Raw genomic sequence first — 19500 nt, 5'->3', positions numbered from 1 at the left:
TAGGCAAAAACAGCAAAATTATATAAATTCCTTGTCCAGAATTAGGATTGGAGCTGGCAAGAAGTATGGATGCTTATTAAACAAGGATTCGTTGGGGTCTGAAATGGTTGCATAGTTACAAGGGGAGATTTGTGACCATAATGTTGCAGCTGGTGGCCACTAGCAGATACTGTTTTTAAAACAGCTGGTGGTGTCCTAGAGTTTGACAGAGCATAGAAAATTCAAATTCTCAAAGATGCAGAAATGTGTTTGAAACCACATCCACAATGGCCACTCAGCTCCATTTTGAATCAGTTAATCCATTTTGATTTTTAAATGCACTCTCTCATTTAATGGTGAAAGCAGATGTACTCTGCATGTTTGACATAACATAGAAGTTCTAGTTAGCATAAAGACAAATCATATAAAAGCCAGAATGACTTCTGCATGACTTAATATATGAAAATTTCTTCCATCACTAATGAGAAACCACTGAAGATTTTAGTTCAGGACAGTGGCAGGTCCAGGGTTGAGCTACAACTTTTGACTCCATTTAAAGATACTCCCAGTGGCCTTCCCAGGTGGCACGGTGGTAAAGAATCTGCCTGCCAAGGTCGGAGATGCAAGACATGCCGGTTCAATCCCTGAGTTGGAAAGATCCCCTGGAAAAGGGAATGACACCCCACTCCAGTATTCTTGCCTAAAGAATCCCATGGACAGAGGAACCTGGTGGGCTGCAGTCCATGGGGTTGCAGAATTGGACAAAACTGAAGCAGCTACGCACACAGATCAAACTGAAGTGAACTGAACTGAATCTCATGGTTATTTTAGCCACACTATGGTTGTCTAGGGCTTCCCAGGTGGCACAGCGGTAAAGAATCTGCCTGCCAATGCAGGAGACATGAGATGCAGGTTTCATCCCTGGGTTGGGAAGATCCCCTGGAGGAGGGCATGGCAATACACTCCAGTATTTTTGCCTGAGAATCCCATGGACAGAGGAGCCTGGAGGGCTATAGTCCATGGGGTCACAAAGAGTTGGACACGACTGAGTGACTGAACACAACACAACAAAATTTTTCCCATGCCACATAGAATAATCTAACCAGGAGTGTTCTTTGACCTTACCTGGGCCCTGTTTGCTTACCTGGAATGACATTCTACACAGAACACACTGTAACCTAGTAGACCCTGCTCGAGCATCTATTGATGACCTCATTTTAGAAACTTTCCCCACTACCCACAGAACTGTGCAGCTGGCCATAAATGCTATTGTGCTATTCCAAGTAACAGCATTGCTGCACAGCGGTTCTTCATTTCCGCTACTGAACGATGAATGCTTCCACGAACGAAAATGGGCTTGAAGTCCCTGGCACAAATAAGGCATCTCACAAATGTCTGTGGAATCAACAGGAGAGCCAATAGCCCCCCGGAGGAGGGGTGGGGAACAACTTAAAGATACGGAAGCCTATGCTTTGGCCAAAGAAGTGACTCATTGGAAAAGACCCTGATGGCTGGGGAAGATTGAAGGCGAGAGGAGAAGGGGACAACAGAGGATGAGATGGTTGGATGGCATCACCGACTGAACGGACATGAGTCTGAGTCAACTCCCGGAGTTGGTGATGAACAGGGAGACCTGGCGTGCTGCAGGCCATGGGGTCGCAAAGAGTCGGACGCGACTGAACTGACTGAAGTGAAAATCTATACGTCTGTAAGAACAAGCTGCTGTGAAATCACCTTCAGAAGTCAGTCGCCCACAATACAAAAACCATACAGAAGAGGCACACAGGAAAGACCTATTCATTCCCCAAAACCCAACGGCCCGCAAGATGTCTCGCTTTACGGTAAGTCCCGAGCGTTCGCCATAGATGCCGTAAAAGGGAAGGACGCCCTCTGTGGAGAATCTCCGGCTTCCGGCTTCGCGACGCTGTCCGGGCGGGAAAGGGCCCTCCGGCGGTTGGAGGGGGGGGTTTTCGCCCCGCCCCGTCGGGCCGGGCTTCCGCCGACCCGGGAGGCGTGTTCCGGGCTTTCAGGCCCTGCGCTGGGCGCCGGTTACGATCCCGCTCCCCGTCTCCGGTGCCATGGAGGCACCGGGGGAGGCGGAAGTCGAGAATGAGGACGGCGACAGCAACTGCGGGGATTTGTGCTTCATGGACAAAGGCCTGCGGAGGTAAAGGGCGCTCCCGCCGGCGGGAGCGGCCCGCGCAGCCCCGGGCGGGGGTCGTGGGCCTCGGGCGGCCTCGGGGGAGAGCGGAGGTGCGGAGCGGCTTCTCCGAGGCAGCGCCCGAAGGCGTCTGGCTTCGGCCGCCGCTCCGCGCCACAGCCGCGCTGCTGAGGGGCCAGCCCCGTGTCCAGCGGGCCGCCCGCCCTCCGCTCCGGGACTGCCCGCGTGCCTGCCAGCCTTTGCTGGCCCTTTCTTCACCGCTGCTGTTCGTGTGCTCGCTCTGTTGTTCCTGGTCCTCCCGGGTTCTGTCCTCTCTGCTCCTTCCCTGTGACGGAAAGTGGCAGCGGAGTTGTCTCTGGCAGCTGTGAAGTAAGACTTGGTTTTGCCTCGGCTCTTCATTGGTTTTGCCTCGGTTCTCTTTGCCCCCATTCTGATTTCTCCTTTGCAGAGCGCTGTGATACGTGTATTGTTCACGTTTTTTGAAAATGCTACCGATTTCTCTCATGCAGCCCAAATATGTGCACGATACTAGGCCCTTGGTTCTGCGTTGCTGATTGGCCCCTGTGTGCTTTTTTTGTCTCACCCCTCTCCCTTTGTCCAGTTGACACCCTGTGATTAGGCACCCTAAGGCCCCAGGCAGGCAGTTCTGTGCCACCGTAGGCTTGTCTTTGCCTTTCCCTACACATGGTTTCTTTGTTGCCTGCGCTCTGTGCACACCCTGCTGATGATCAAAGCAGCTTGTTCTGGATCTCGATCTAAACTTTGCCAGAAAATGCCACGAAGATGTTTTTTCAAAGGAATATTTACATTTATAATTAATAATAGCTGCCACGTTGAATGCCATCTATGTGTGTGACTGTATTATCATCAGTCCTCAGAATTGTGCAAGGTAGTAATGTTACAGGGGACATATCTGAGACTCAGAAGATCTTTATAATTTTCCCAGCTTCATGAAGCTGGTGGACTAAGTTTGAATTCAAAATCATTTCTGTCTAATTTCACAGTCTGCTTTTTCAGACAGTTAACTATACTACGATATCTGCACAATATTAATTTCTGGAAACAATGTTTCAGAAAATAAATGGCTGTCATTAAGAGGGTGTGTTCCTAGCATAAGGTCTGGCACTAAATAATAGCTCATCCTGGGTCTCCTGCATTGTAGGCAGATTCTTTACTGTCTGAACCATGAGGGAAGCCCCAATAAATGACAAGCTAGATAATTGGAAAATATTAGAAATAATCACATTCAGAGAGTGCTAGTGTGAAATTTCGGAGAAGGCAATGGCACCCCTCTCCAGTACTCTTGCCTGGAAAATCCCATGGACTGAGGAGCCTGGTGGGCTGCAGTCCATGGGGTCGCTAAGAGTTGGACAGGACTGAGTGACTTCACTTTCACTTTTCACTTTCATGCATTGGAGAAGGAAATAGCAACCCACTCCAGTGTTCTTGCCTGGAGAATCCCAGGGACGGGGGAGCCTGCTGGGCTGCCGTCTGTGGGATCACACAGAGTCGTCTATGGGATCACACAGAGTCGGACCCGACTGAAGCAACTTAGCAGCAGCAGCAGCATGAAATTTAGAAAGGCATAACCTTTTTCTGCGAGGGGTTCTCATGAGCTTCGGTCTGAAGAGTAAAGCGTAAACTGAATGATCTGACAACATTTTCAAACTTTATGCGTTTCAATTTTAAATTTGAGATTCTTAATACTAATTTGGAAGCAAACCTGAATTCCTTGTTTTCCCTTTTTACTCCTTGACTGCTAACTCATTTTCCTGCTGTGAGATTTCCTACAGCTTTACTGTAACTGCTACAAAACATGGAAGAGATGCCCCTGATTTTCTGTGTCCCAGTTCCAGCATATCTAAATTATGTACACTGTAGCTTATATTCCTGGAACTCCTGTCTTCCGAAGAGACTCTAGTTTAAAATAGCAGCAGTTCAGAGAATGAAAAGATGAGTTCCATCTAGAGGAGATGCAGTCCAAGTTTCAGCAAGGGAGGACAGAGACTGTTTCACTACAAATGGCAAGAGTTAGTGGCTTATTTTGAAATCAACTACATTCTGAGTTAAACAGACATTGCAGACAGTGATGAGAGTAAGATTGTAAACTCAAGTGTCAGATCCATATTTATCCTGGCTCTATTAGGTGATTTGTTCAAGAACTTGGACAAGTTACCTACTTTCTGTAAATCGTATCCTTAAATACCTACTGCTTGGAGTTGTGAGGATTAAACGAGCAGGGGGAAACAGGTTTAGAGAGACTAATTCATTTACTCAAATAACATAGCAAAAAAAGTGCAGATTTGAACTTTTATAAATAATGCTTTTGCTTTATACTGATGACTGTTTGCATATAAAACCAAGAAATGCCCAGCATCCCTTTCCTTTCTTGACTGAGTTACTTATTTATATAAATGGTACCAAATGCAGGCTGGTTGTAAGAAACATTGCACCTTATGAGACATTTCAAAGCTAGCATAAGTACGAAGAATTTTATTATAGAATGAATAGAGTACCTGCATACTATCTACATGCTCTTTGGTTAATTTTAGTTTTTTTGGTCATGATTTTTAAGAACATTTTTTACTTGTTTTTAATAATATATATTTTCCTTTGTAGCATTTCAGAGTTATCTTTAGATTCAGCTCTTCATGCCATCAATCTTCATTGCAATAACATCTCGAAGATCACATCCATTGATCACGTTTGGAATTTACAACATTTAGATCTGTCATCTAATCAAATAAGTCAAATTGAAGGACTAAACACACTGACAAAACTATGCACTTTAAATTTGTCCTGCAATTTGATCACAAGAATAGAAGGTTTGTAAGTGCTTTTCATGTATTACTTTGGGTAAGGGAGATGATAAATATTCATAAATTTTTCAAAGCTGACTCTAAAAGTCATTATATAAAAAGTTTTTTTCTAAAAAAGTTACCAGTTTTTAAAAAAATTATTTTGCAAAATATCAATAAAATTGATTTCATTGTTATCAGATTGTAGATGTGCTTCAAAGCAATCTGAAATAGTATTGAACCAGTATATAACCCTAATTAGTTGATTATTTGAATCTTATAATGACTTTATTTTATTTTAGGTCTTGAAGCACTAAGTAATCTGACTAGACTGAATTTATCTTACAACCACATAAATGATCTTAGTGGTAAGTAGATAAGCTTCTGTTTTCTATAAAGCTGAGTATTGGTCACATGTAATGAGTGATATAGCTCTGCATGTTGTAGAACTGAATAATCCAATTTTTGACTTAAAATCTCATCTAGAGTGTTTCTCAGTCATATTTTTTTGATGGAGCTAAAGCTATAGCTGAATAAGAACTCAGGAGTGAAAACAAGAGTAACAAGTTACAGGAAAAATTTGGTTAGGAAGGACGTACTTTGGGAGAGACGTACTTTTAATCTTAGAGAATTGATGAGTTATCTGTTATCAATGTATAGAGAGGAATAGTTCCAATAGAACTTTTCACAGTGATGAGAATACTCTGTGTGTGTGCTGTCTGGTATGGCAACTAATAGACGGATGTGCCTTTGAGCTCTTGAAATGTGACTAGTATACGTTGAGGAACTGAATTTGTAATTTTAGTTAATTGTAATTAAATTTTTATTTCAGTTTAAAAAGCCACATGTGGCTAGCGCTGCCACGCTGGGTGCAGCATAGGTGTGTAGCATTCCAAAGGCTACAGCAAATTGACTGTCACAAAAGGTTTTTTCTCTTTGATGTTTCCATGTCTAAGAACATTAAAAACTGTTAATCTTTTAATGACTTACAGTGATACACTAACAGTGAGCAAAATTTTATGATTATTCTTAAAATAATACGTCAGAACCAGGGAAATTCTGTAATTATCTTCATACTGCTGCTTGTCTGTCAGTCAGTCAGTCTCGTCCAGCTCTTTGCAAACCCAGTCTCTGCCAGCCTCCTCTGTCCGTGGGACTCTCCAGGCAAGAACACTGGAATGAGTTGCCATTCCCTCCTCCGGGGGATCTTCCTGACCCAGGGATCGAACCTCTGTCTCTTGCATCTCATGTATTGGCAGGTGGATTCTTTACCATGGAGCTATCTGGGAAGCCCCTAATTATCTTCATCAGATCAGATCAGATCAGATCAGTCGCTCAGTTGTGTCCGACTCTTTGCTACCCCATGAATCACAGCACGCCAGGCCTCCCTGTCCATCACCAACTCCCGGAGTTCACTCAGACTCATGTCCATCGAGTCAGTGATGCCATCCAGCCATCTCATCCTCTGTCGTCCCCTTCTCCTCCTGCCCCCAATCCCTCCCAGCATCAGAGTCTTTTCCAATGAGTCAACTCTTCGCATGAGGTGACCAAAGTACTGGAGTTTCAGCTTTAGCAGCATTCCTTCCAAAGAAATCCCAGGGCTGATCTCCTTCAGAATGGACTGGTTGGATCTCCTTGCAATCCAAGGGACTCTCAAGAGTCTTCTCCAACACCACAGTTCAAAAGCATCAATTCTTTGGCGCTCAGCCTTCTTCACAGTCCAACTTTCACATCCATACGTGACCACTGGAAAAACCATAGCCTTGACTAGACAGACCTTTGTTGGCAAAGTAATGTCTCTGTTTTTGAATATGCTATCTAGGTTGGTCATAACTTTCCTTCCAAGGAGTAAGCGTCATTATCTTCATAATCCTTATCAATACGGTATTTGAATCAGTCTTATTTCATTTGTTAGCTTTTCTCCCCTGCTAGGAAAATACTATCCTATGCCAGGAATTTAGTACACAAAAAATAAAATACAGTGACCTAGTCCCTACCCTTAACCAAAGTAGCAACAGTATTTTAATTTGTAAAAACATTTTTTCCCCAAAAACGTAAAAGTGTTAGAATTGAGTATTAACCATAGCTCTGTCTCTGCTGTATGATGTTGGGCAAAGTATATTGTTCTTTGGATGCAGCTTCCTTAACTGAAAAATGTGAATCTTGGATAAGATAGTTTTACTCAACAGGTATTTATTGAAGATCATTCTATCAAGCACTATTTAATAGTGATGAAAAAATATTATAACAAATAGATAAGTTTCTTGTCACAGGGCTTACATTGTAGTGGGGAAATAAAACAAATGAGATCATGTCAGCTCCCTAAAAAAAATAAGCAAAAGATTTGAGCAGACTCGTTTCCAGAGGCTATCCAAATGACAAGCACCAAAAAAAAGTTTTGCATCCTTAGTAATTAAGGAAGTGCAAATTAAAATCGCAGTGAGATCCATTTCATATCTCTAGACCAGATATAGTTAAAAAAACTTAAAGTACAAAATGTTGATGAGATAGATTAAAGCTTTCATACATTACTAGTAGAATTCAAAATGGTAAAACTACTTTGGAAAATAGTTTGAAGGTAAGCATATAATCATGCATTTCTACTCCTATGTGTTTACCTAGCAGAAATGAAAACATGTCTAATCAAAGACTTGTATATGAATGGTAAAACGATTATATTTCTTTTTAAAATTATCATGTTTATATGGGTATTCATAAACTCCACAATTAGAAAACACCCATATGTCTATCACCTGGTAAATAGATAAACAAATTGTATTACATCCATAGGATGGGTTATTACTTGGCAATAAAAAGGAATGAACTATGGGGTCTTCCTTGGCAGTCCAGTGGTTAAGACTCCATGTTTCCAATGCAGGAGATATGGGTTGGAGCCCTGATCAAGAGTCTAAAACCCCATTTGTACAGCCAAAAACAAAAAGAGAGTGAACTATTGATATATGCAGCAACATAGATAAATCTAAAAATGTTATAGTAAGTTATGCTAAGTGAGGACTTCCCTGGTAGCTCAGTTGGTAAAGAATCTGCCTACAATGCTGGAGACCCCAGTTCAATCCCTGAGTCAGGAAGATCCACTGGAGAAGGGGTAGGCTACCCACTCCAGTATTCTTGAGCTTCCCTGGTGACTCAGCTGGTAAAGAATCCACCTGCAATGAGGGAGACTTGGGTTGGCTTAAAACTCAACATTCAGAAAATGAAGATCATGGCATCTGGTCCCATCACTTCATGGCAAATTGATGGGGAAAAAATGGAAACAGTGGTGGACTTTATTTTCTTGGGCTCCAAAATCACTGCAGCCATGAAAGTAAAGGATGCTCCTTGGAAGAAAAGCTATGACCAACCTAGACAGCATATTAGAAAGCAGAGACATTACTTTGCCAACAAAGGTCCATTCCGTCAAAGCTGTGGTTTTTCCAGCAGTCACGTGTGGATGTGAGAGTTAGACCATAAAAAAAGCTGAGCGCGGAAGAATTGATGCTTTTGATCTGTGGTGTTGGAGAAGACTCTTGAGAATCCCTTGGACAGCACGGAAATCCTAAATCAGTTCTGAATACTCATTGGAAGGATTGATGCTGAAGCTGAAACTCCAATACTTTGGCCACTTGATGCGAAGAACGGACTCATTGGAAAAGACCCTGATGCTGCAAAAGATTGTAGACAGGAGAAGCAGGGGATGACAGAGGATGAGGTGATTGAATGGCATCACCAACTTAGTGAGTTTGAGTAAGCTCCAGAAAGCTGTAGTCCATAGGGTTGCAAAGAGTTGGACACAACTGAGGGACTGAACTGAACTTAGGCTAAGTGAAGGGAGCAAATCACAGAAAATTATATTGTATGATCCTGTTTTGTGTGATATTCTGACAAAGGCAGAGATACAAAGGCAGAAATGAAATTAGTTACCAGGGACTGAAGACAAGAGAAGACTGATTTACATAGGGACACAGTGATTTGAGTGATGAAAATGTTCTTCATCTCCATTGTAAGGGTAACATAACCATATATGTTTGTTAAAGCATATAAATTCTATGTATATATTTTCTATACAGAAAATATATAATTTTGTTGTTGTTCAGTCACTCAGTCATATCCAACTCTTTGTGACCCCATGGACTGCAGCGTATCGGGCTTCCCTGTCCTTCACCATCTCCCAGAACTTGCTCAAACTCATGTCCATCAAGTCAGTGATGCCATCCAATCATCTCATCCTCTATCGTCCCCTTCTGCTCCAGCCTTCAATCTTTCCCAGCATCAGGGTCTTTTCTAATGAGTTGGCTCTTCACATCAAGTGGCCACAATATTGGAGCTTCAGCTTCAACATCATTTCTTCCAGTGAATATTCAGGATTGATTTCCTTTAGGGTTGACTAATTTGATCTGTCTGCAGTCCAAAGGAAAATATAATAAAACTATAAGTTTTAATAGATAATTCTTGTAATGACATTTTATCTGTTTAAAAACACTTTAGTAGGTAATGACAGTTTATATTATTAAGCACATGCAGAGACACGAAGGTGTGATCAAGCTTGCCAGGATAAGGAACAGGAAGAAGGCTCCTGCAACTAGAGCATAGCAAATGATGGATTGATGTGCTAAGAAAAGAGGTGGGAAAGTAGGCAAAGTCAGATCACATAGAGCTTCATAAGCAGGGTGAGAAATTGGCATATTATTCGAAGAACAGTAGGAGGCCATTGAAAGGCTTTAAACCAGTAAATACTTAATCTAATCCATCTGCTTAAAGAATCACTGGCTGCTGAGTGGGTGAAGAAGAATGAAGTTTAGTAGGACAGGAGCTAAAGGCCAGTGGCTAGTTAGAAAGCTGTTTCCGTGGTCTGGGTGTGAGGTTACGGGGCCTTGGACTAGTATGAAAATAGTGTAGAGGGGTAAATACATAAAGTTTACATGTGGAGTTCATAGAATTTGCCGATAGACTGAGATGAGGAAGTGAAGGGAAGAGGAATCAAAAGGCATTTTAAGAGTTTTCTTTCTAATAATGAGTGGATGATGGTGCTATTTCCTGACATGGGAAAGATTGGAGCAGGGGTAAGAATTGTGGATTCTCAAATTTGAGAACCTCGTAAGGTATACGTGTGTGTGTGTATGTGTAGGGATAAGAATTAAGGATTCTGTCTTAAATTTGAAAACCTCATTGGAGGGGGGTGTGTGTGTGATCTGCAGTTTGGGGGTAGGGCATCATGGTGGGTGTTGTAGATTCGGGACTTCAGTGGTGTTTGTTGCCATGACTCTGGGAGTTTCTGAGAGTCTGTGGCTAGAGGAGGAGGACCTGCAATGAGCCCCCAGGGGCACTTTAAAATTGAAACATAAAAGGGACGTGAAGTTGCAACTTAAGAGAAATAACAGGTAACAGGGAACTGGAACTCGGAAATGTGATGGTGAATTGAGAAGAAATGTTGAGTACGCATAAGAATACATGACAGGCAATCTGATCTTGTAGTGAGTGGTCAAAGAAGACTTCTGAGGGTGTGACAGATGAACAGAAGTTAGTGATAAAGCCTATGAAGAAAATAAAAGAGGCAGCTCTGTAAAAAAGATAAGTAGAAGTTAGCAAGAAACAAAGATCATTGAGGAGAAAAGAGTATTCCAGTCAGGTTGAAGAAATGGAAGGAAAAAAAGAAAGGTGAGTCCTTTTACATTATTATCAATAGTGTTAGTATAGTACTGTAATGGTCTTCCAGAATCCCCTGCAATGCGGAAGATCTGGGTTCGATCCCTGGGTCAGGAAGATCCCCTGGAGGAGGGCATGGCAACCTCTCCAGGACTCTTGCCTGGAGAATCCCATGGACAGAGGAACCTGGTAGGCTACAGTCCATGGGGTCACAAAGAGTTGAACACAACTGAGCAATTAAGCATGGTACTATATTGTGTACTTATGCTTTTATTATTATGTTAGGGCAGTTTTTGTATTAATTTTTATATTTTTTCTTCCTATTTGTGTTAATGTTTTCAAATAACTAGAAGTTTGTGTATTTATGAATAGAGAGTACTAAGCCAGGCAAAATTGGAAAACTAAGACCTTCAGTGGAGCAGAGTAGAGAGGTCCTTTTGAAAGAATGGCCCTTCTGAAAGAAGGGAAGCTAGGGCCTGCCGCTGCGGGTGATTCTCCTCTCATTGAGGGGTGCTCCTCCTCTCATTGAGGGGTGCTCCTGGAGGTTTTGACTGCCTCACTGCTGCTGCTACTGCTGCTAAGTTGCTCCAGTTGTGTCCGACTACGTGCGACCCCATAGACAGCAGCCCACCAGGCTCCGCCATCCCTGGGATTCTCCAGGCAAGAACACTGAAGTGGGTTGCCATTTCCTTCTCCAATGCATGAAAGTGAAAAGTGAAAGTGAAGTCGCTCAGTCGATTCCGACTCTCAGTGATCCCATGGACTGCAGCCTACCAGGCTTCTCCGTCCATGGGATTTTCCAGGCAAGAGTACTGGAGTAGGGTGCCATTGCCTTCTCCGTGACTGCCTCACACACTTCGGTTAAACCTTGCTCAGCACACTCAGTTTTGAGTAAAACTCTGACCCCTGTGCACCGCAGCTGAAGTGCAGGCCGGCCAGGAGCTGTGCCGGCACCAGAAGCCTCTACTTCGAACCTAGTTTCTGACATCACGTTGCTCTAGATGAGTTTATGTGAGAAACGTTACCAGGGAACTAAATCAAAGGGATGATATTGGTGTTTATTTTATACTCAACCCAATAAAATTGAAGTATTAGCTTATGTCTGATAATTTAAAAAGGTGTGTTGGTTGAGAACTTGGAAGCCATTGCCTTATTCTTATTCTCATAAAAGTGCATGGGCCTGGGGAGGCCCATTTTTTTGTTGGAGGAGAACCAGAGCCTAGGTACCCCGAGCTCTGGCCTCGAGAGATGCCAAACCCTCGTTTCTTCAAAACAGCAGCTCACTTTGCTAATACCCTGTTCGTTGGCTAGCTCTTTGCAACAGAGTCTTATTAATGCAGCTCCTTTGCCTCTTTAAATAAAATGAATATGAAAGTTATTTTTAATTAGCTGTTAGAAAAATGACTGCTATGACATCACAAGAGCATTGTTTGTATTGCAGGTTTGATGCCTCTTCATGGAATTAAACATAAACTTAGATATATTGACCTGCACAGTAACTGTATCGACAGTATCCATCACCTACTTCAGTGTACGGTAGGATTACACTTCTTGACTAATCTTATTTTGGAAAAAAATGGAGAGGATAATCCTGTCTGTCATTTACCAGGTATGAACGATTCACTTAATACTTTTTATAACAGTGATATTAAAAGCTTCTTTATTTTCTGCACCTACTATCTATGACCTCCTTGAATTTGTCTTAAACTTTGCAGTTTCATATTTTTGGAAGAATATAATTACACATAAATTATTAAGACTAAATTACTGTTAAAAGAGGGATACAAGCTGAAGAGATAAGATTGTATTTAGACAGTTTTATATTTAATAAATGATGCTTCAAAATTAAATTGTGTTAATGATATATCCTTATAGTATAATGCTGCTGCTGCTGCTGTATGTCGCTTCAGTCGTGTCCGACTGTGCGACCCCAAAGATGGCAGCCCACCAGGCTCCCCCGTCTCTGGGATTCTCCAGGCAAGAACACTGGACTGGGTTGCCATTTCCTTCCCCAATGCATGAAAGTGAAAAGTGAAAGTGAAGTCGCTCAGTCGTATCCAACTCTTAGCGACCCCATGGACTGCAGCCTATCAGGCTCCTCCGTCCAATGGATTTTCCAGGCAAGAGTACTGGAGTGGGGTGCCATTGCCTTCTCTGATAGTATAATACTAAGCAACCATAAAAAAAAAAAGAATATAGAATCTCTATAGCTATTGATAGTTATCTCCAAGATATACCACTGTTAAGAGAAAAAAAAGCAAGCAAGTTGCAAAGCAGTGTGTATAATAGACTACTATTTGTGTTCAGAGGATAACTGTGTGTGTTTGCTGACTATACATATAAAATAGCTAGAAGGATTCACAAAAAGCTGATAATAATAATTAGCTTCAGTATTTGGTGGGTAGGGATCAGGAAATATGCAAAGGGCAGCTGAAAATCAGGAAATGTTAGAAAAACTTTTTACTGTCTTCTGAATTTTACACCATGTGAATGTCTTAAATTATTAATAAGTAATGATTTTTTTAAGAAGACAGCTTAAACTTAATATGATGTATAGAAGATGCTACTGAAATGCCATTTGATCTAATTGGAAATCATTGAGATCCGTGAAGATAAAGTGGACCAGACTGCCATTTCTAGAACTCATTTATCTCAAATTGCTTAACCTAACATCTGCTGGATCATGGAAAAAAGCAAGAGAGTTCCAGAAAAACATCTATTTCTGCTTTATTGACTATGCCAAAGCCTTCGACTGTGTGGATCACAATAAACTGTGGAAAATTCTGAAAGAGATGGGAATACCACCTGACCTGCCTCTTGAGAAATCTGTATGCAGGTCAAGAAGCAACAGTTAGAACTGGACATGGAACAACAGACTGGTTCCAAATAGGAAAAGGAGTATGTCAAGGCTGTATATTGTCACCCTGCTTATTTAACTTATATGCAGAGTACATCATGAGAAATGCTGGACTGGAAGAAACACAAGCTGGAATCAAGATTGCTGGGAGAAATATCAATAACCTCAGATATGCAGATGACACCACCCTTATGGCAGAAAGTGAAGAGGAACTCAAAAGCCTCTTGATGAAAGTCAAAGTGGAGAGTGAAAAAGTTGGCTTAAAGCTCAACATTCAGAAAACGAAGATCATGGCATCCGGTCCCATCACTTCATGGGAAATAGATGGGGAAACAGTGGAAACAGTGTCAGACTTTATTTTTGGGGACTCTAAAATCACTGCAGATGGTGACTGCAGCCATGAAATTAAAAGACGCTTATTCCTTGGAAGGAAAGTTATGACCAACCTAGATAGCATATTCAAAAACAGAGACATTACTTTGCCAACAAAGGTTCGTCTAGTCAAGGCTATGGTTTTTCCTGTGGTCATGCATGGATGTGAGAGTTGGACTGTGAAGAAGGCTGAGTGCCAAAGAATTGATGCTTTTGAACTGTGGTGTTGGAGAAGACTCTTGAGAGTCCCTTGGACTGCAAGGAGATCCAACCAGTCCATGCTGAAGGAGATCAGCCCTGGGATTTCTTTGGAAGGAATGATGCTAAAGCTGAAACTCCAGTACTTTGGCCACCTCGTGCGAAGAGTTGACTCATTGGAAAAGACTCTGATGCTGGGAGGGATTGGGGGCAAGAGGAGAAGGGGACGGCAGAGGATGAGATGGCTGGATGGCATCACTGACTTGATGGACATGAGTCTGAGTGAACTCTGGGAGTTGGCAATGGACAGGGAGGCCTGGCGTGCTGTGATTCATGGGGTCACAAAGAGTCAGACACTACTGAGCGACTGAACTGAACTGAACTGAACAATAAGATTCAAACGTAGAATATGAACATACATTCTTAAGATCTTTTTGGATAGAAGTTGGCTGAAGAGGCTCTAGTCTCATTAATATGCAGTTATAAGAAGGCTTTTCCCAGAATGGAAACCTGTTTTGATAGTTTTACTTTGCAGAAGAATATGTTAGGTTTGAGATCACCTGTTTTCCTCAGCCCACATAATAATAGAATCTCCCTGAAAATCAGAACAGATTTCTGTTTGGGAGGGAAATCCTTTTCTTAGAAGAAAACCTTATCCCTAAGACAATTTATTTTCCTTTACTAACCCACAAGCTGGATTTATTTTTTTCTAATAATCTCATCTCAAGAGCCTCTAGTTCCAATAGTTTGAACCCTTGCTTTTCACTTTCTTTCCTAGACAAGGTGTTTCTCTGAACACAGTTGCCCACTCCCCAGAGTTATTTGTTACTGAAATTACTTTTCTTTCCTTAAAATTTCTAATGTTAATTTGCTAGACTTCTTTCTTTTGGAGTTTTTCCCAACCACTTTACTTGCAGTTGAGCAAAATTAATTAAAGCATTTTTGTTAGCCTAAAAACCAAATTAATGTTCATTTGCCAGATTTCTCCTATTTAATTGTACTTAAGGAAGATGATCATATTCTTAAATACTCAATAGATTGACTATTTTCATCCTAGTTATATGTAAGAGGAGAAAGTGGAAATGTTTAAGGTAGTTAATACTTATAGACTCACTAGCAAAATTTTGATCTCTGATTGTTATTCTTAACATCCTGATTTACATGTGTACTAGTTGTATTACAGATAAGGAAGAGGTATGTTTGGCCTCCTGTCTAGAGTACATTGCCACTTGTTTCGTGCATTTATACCTTTAAGGCAGTTTTATGAACAATGCAGAAATGATATTAACTTTCTGATTTCATCAGGATGATTGTTTAGAGGGATTTGGGCATAATGTTTTGTTTGTTCTATATTTAATGATTGCACACTGGAGAAGATGAGTAGATTTTGTTAGTTTATTAGTTCCATTCCAGGACTAATTTTATCATTCAGGTGATATATGTGGTAGCTGATAAGTTTACTTTATTCTAAACGTAACTAACCTTTTTTTTATGCTTGAGTTTTCATTTGAATGATTTGTTTCCAAGGATACAGAGCAGTTATGCTCCAGACTTTGCCACAGCTCAGAATCCTAGATTGTAAGAACATATTTGGTGAGCCAATAAATATGGCAGAAATAAACTCATCGCACCTACAGTGCTTCGAAGGTCTTTTGGATAATTTAGTTTCTTCTGAGTCTCCCCTAAATATAAGTGAAGATGAGGTATAGTACTGTTTTGTTTATTCTAATGTAAAGGGTGTTTTCACATTTTAATAAATATAAATGTGAAGGGTTCTGGTTTGCCTCCGTGTCCCAGATCACTGACGGGATGCCAGTGGCGCCCCCCGTCGGCGACACAGTGCCCTTGGATCAGTTTCCAAGCACACCGACAGACACCGGTTTGACATCGCTCATGTCTGTGTGTCCCTCTTCTGAGCCAGAGAAAGTGAATCATGAAAATGATCTTCAGAATGAGATGAAACTGCAGAAATTAGATGATCAAATTTTACAGCTTCTCAGTGAAGTAAGTATTTTTCCTGCTTTTCTAAGCAGTGTGTTTGTTGAAGAAAGAGATTAAGAAAATGGGCAATAAAATTGCATACAAGCTGACCAACCAGAAACAATCTATATTTCTGGCATTGGTGTGTATATTTATCTTTTTCCTTTAAAATTGTATTGTCTTGTAGTACTAGTAGTAACACACTTTTTTCACTCATTTTCCTCAAGGATCTTCTTCAAATCTTATGTAGTTCATTGGGTGTTCTGCTGTACTTCACATTGGTTCCATCCATCTACCTTTTACTTCAAATAAACAGAACTCTTTGGATTCAGTGCTTACTAACACAGAGGATGTCTGAGCAACTTCTGGCCTCTACTTTCTCGTCAGTTGTTTTTATAATCAAAACCACTTCTAGAATTTACAGCTAAGTGGCAAGTTAAAATTCCTGCTTCGATTCCTGAGAGCGGGTAATAGAAAATGCTTATATGATTATGGTTCACTGGTTTGTAATAATTCTGAACTCTTATCTTTAACACTAGCAATGCTTAATAAACATGAAATCTACCTTAAGTGAGTACGTGTATAAGACTGTAAGGATCCCATGTGCCAGAAATCCCTGGAGGCTTCAGCTTGGGCCAAGAGGTAGATCAGAGGAAAGCTGGGACGGGAGTGCTGGCAGATGCATTCCTTGGCATCACTGGTAACACCCTACTGAGCTAGTAGGACCTTCATCTCCTCAGAGCTCATCTTCCATCTTTTCCAATGGCCAACTCTTCTGCCCGTGTCAGAGCTTAGATTTAAGCTTAACATCCTCATTCGAAGTGAATTTTTCAGCTTCTCTTAGGCCATCCTCATTTCATCCTCACGACACTTCAATCAAGTAGATAAGGATTAATATATTGTTGTTAAATAGAATAGAAACTCAGTTTATTTGAGTCCTTTATTTTAGTGAGGTAGAGTTGAACTTCAAACTCAAATGTCCTAAGATCCACTCTGGTATCCTTTCTGCAGTCATATGTCTCACTCAGTGATAATTCTTCCTACTTTATGACTGAAAATAGGAGTCTAGTTCGTGGGGGCGGGAGAGGATAATTTATTGCTATGCATATGAAAAATGTTTAAGAGAAGGACCTCTTTTGTGCAGTGCTGTGCTTAGTTGCTTAATAATGTCCGACTGTGTGACCCCATGGACTGTAGCCTGCTATGTTCCTCTATCCATGGGGATTCTCCAGGCAGTAATATCGGAGTGGGTTGCCATGCCCTCCAAGGGATCTTCCCAACCCAGGGATCGAGCCCAGGTCTCCCACATTGCAGGTGGATTCTTGACTATCTGAGCCACCAGGGAAGCCCAAAAATACTAGAGTGGGTAGCCTATCCCTTCTCCAGGGGAACTTCTGATCCAGGAATCAAACCCATATCTCCTGCATTGCATGTTGATTCTTTACCAGCTAAGCTGCCAGGGAAGCCCTTCTTTTTTACTACCTTACTGTAAAGGGTAAACATACAATTTGAATTTCAGTTGATATATACACTTAAATTATAAGTAAAGTCATAAAGTTACTGAAAATGTGCTATAATATAGTGATAGTTATTCTTCCTAATTATTGTACTTTAATTATTATACTAATTGTGAGAATTCTTTCTGTGAAAGACTGCTTTGTCTTTAGGTTTTCATTTTTCAACACCATTTTATTATGAATGTTTTAAAACTTAGAGCAATATAAGAGACTTTCTTAGTGAATGCCAGTATATCCACCAATTAGATTCCACTATCAATGTTTTACTGTATTTATTTCATCATATGTCTATCCATTTATCAAACTATTATTCTATGACACATTTCAAAGTGAACTATACATGTCAGTATTCTTCCCACTGTAAATATTTAAGCCTGTGTATCTATAGAGTTCAGTGTTTTTTTTAAAAGTATTTACATTTACTTTTTTTTTTTTTTTTAACTTTTGATGTAAAATAGAGATGTTTGTATTCTCTGAATTGGCTCTACAATTCTCTAAATTGCCTGTTAATGCAGTTAACAGGCAGTCAGTCCGATTTTGGTGTTGACCATTTGGTGATTTCATATGTGGAGGTGTCTCTTGTGTTGTTGGAAAAGGGTGTTTGCTCTGACCAGTGCGTTCTCTTGACAGAACTCCTGTTAGCCTTTGCCCTGCTTCATTTTGTACTCCAGGGACAAGCTTGTGTGTTACTCCAGGTATCTCTTGACTTCGTACTTCTCATTCCAATCCCCTGTGATGAAAAGGACATCTTTTATTAGTGTTAGTTCTAGAAGATCTTGTAGGTCTTCATAGAACAGATCAACTTCAGCTTCTTCAGCATTAGTGGTTGGGGCATAGACCTGGATTATTGTAATGTTGAATGTTTTGCCCTGGAAGTGAACCAAGATCATTCTGTTGTTTTTGAGATCGCACCCAAGTACAGCATTTTGGACTCTTGTTGACTATGAGGACTACTCCATTTCTTCTAAGGAATTCTTGCCCATTCCCTTCCATTTTAGTTCCTAATTCCTAAGATGTTGAGATTCACTCTTGCCATCTCTTGCTTGACTACGTCCAACTTAGTTTGGACCTAACGTGGACCTCAACATGGACCTAACATTCCAGGTTCCTATGAAATACCATTTTTTATAGCATCAGACTTCACTTTGACCCCCAGACACATCCATGACTGAGCATCATTTCCCCTTGGCCCAGCCGCCTCATTCTTTCTGGAGCTGTTAGTAATTGCCCTCCACTCTTCCCAGTAGCATATTGGACACCTTCCGCCTTGGAGGGGCTCGTCATCCAGTGTCATATCTTTTTGGCTTTTCACAGTGTGTCATGGTATTCTCGTGTCAAGAAAACTGGAGTGGTTTGCCCTCCCCTCCTCCAGTGGACCACACTTGTCAGAACTCTTCACTGTGACCCATCCCACTTGGGTGGCCCTGCGCGGCCCAGGGCTTCCTTGAGTTACACCAGGCCCTTTGCCACAGCAGGGCTGTGATCCAGGAAGGGAACTGAGCAGCAGCAGTAACAATGCGTGTTGCCCAGACTTCCAGGGAGGTAAACAGCACTGTTGTCTTAGAATGTTCCCTCACGCTGCTGCTCGCAGGCAGTCCTCTCCTGCATTCCACCCCCATCCCCACTGCACAGTCACTTTTCTCGTGTTTTTTACCATATGTTATTTAATACTTCTTCCGGAACCTAATGTAAATGTAATTTTACAGCGTGTAACACTTTTGTGTAAGGCCTCTTTCACTCAGCATAACCTTGAAATCAGTCTGTTATTATGTGTACCGGTAGTTTGTTTTTATTGCTATGTAGTATTCTGTTGTATGAGTATTCTAAAGTTTATTTTTCCGTTATCTCTATTGATATGCCACTGAATTCCTTCCAGGTTTGTGAATAAAACTGAACAATACAGTGCAAGTCTTTTTGTGAACTTATGTCTCCATTTCTTTTCAGTGAATAGCCTAGAACCAGACTTTCTAGATGACAGGGTAGGTGTTTGTTTAG

General features: G+C 41.3%; 1 protein-coding gene across 3 annotated transcripts in view; it reads left to right on the top strand.

Moving 5' to 3' along the window:
* Window positions 1-1944: 1944 nt before the first annotated feature.
* The window catches only part of LRRCC1 (leucine rich repeat and coiled-coil centrosomal protein 1), a 44347-nt gene continuing 26791 nt past the window's right edge, over window positions 1945-19500 (top strand). Inside the window, exons 1-6 of one of the 3 annotated variants that reach the window (XM_027561637.1) lie at window positions 1945-2146; window positions 4760-4965; window positions 5241-5306; window positions 12023-12190; window positions 15536-15711; window positions 15806-16012. In XM_027561637.1, the coding sequence (XP_027417438.1) occupies window positions 2058-2146; window positions 4760-4965; window positions 5241-5306; window positions 12023-12190; window positions 15536-15711; window positions 15806-16012 (912 nt within the window). In that variant the 5' untranslated portion in view covers window positions 1945-2057. Of the gene's footprint in view, window positions 2147-2257; window positions 2510-4759; window positions 4970-5240; window positions 5307-12022; window positions 12191-15535; window positions 15712-15805; window positions 16013-19500 lie in introns of those variants that run through there. The other 2 variants (XM_027561638.1, XM_027561639.1) reach the window with 2 other exon arrangements.

Source organism: Bos indicus x Bos taurus, chromosome 14 (genome assembly GCF_003369695.1).
Source record: "Bos indicus x Bos taurus breed Angus x Brahman F1 hybrid chromosome 14, Bos_hybrid_MaternalHap_v2.0, whole genome shotgun sequence".
NCBI classification, from domain to species: Eukaryota; Metazoa; Chordata; class Mammalia; order Artiodactyla; family Bovidae; genus Bos; species Bos indicus x Bos taurus.
Note: the sequence above shows the minus strand (reverse complement) of the source record. Positions and strands in the feature narration are given on the sequence as shown.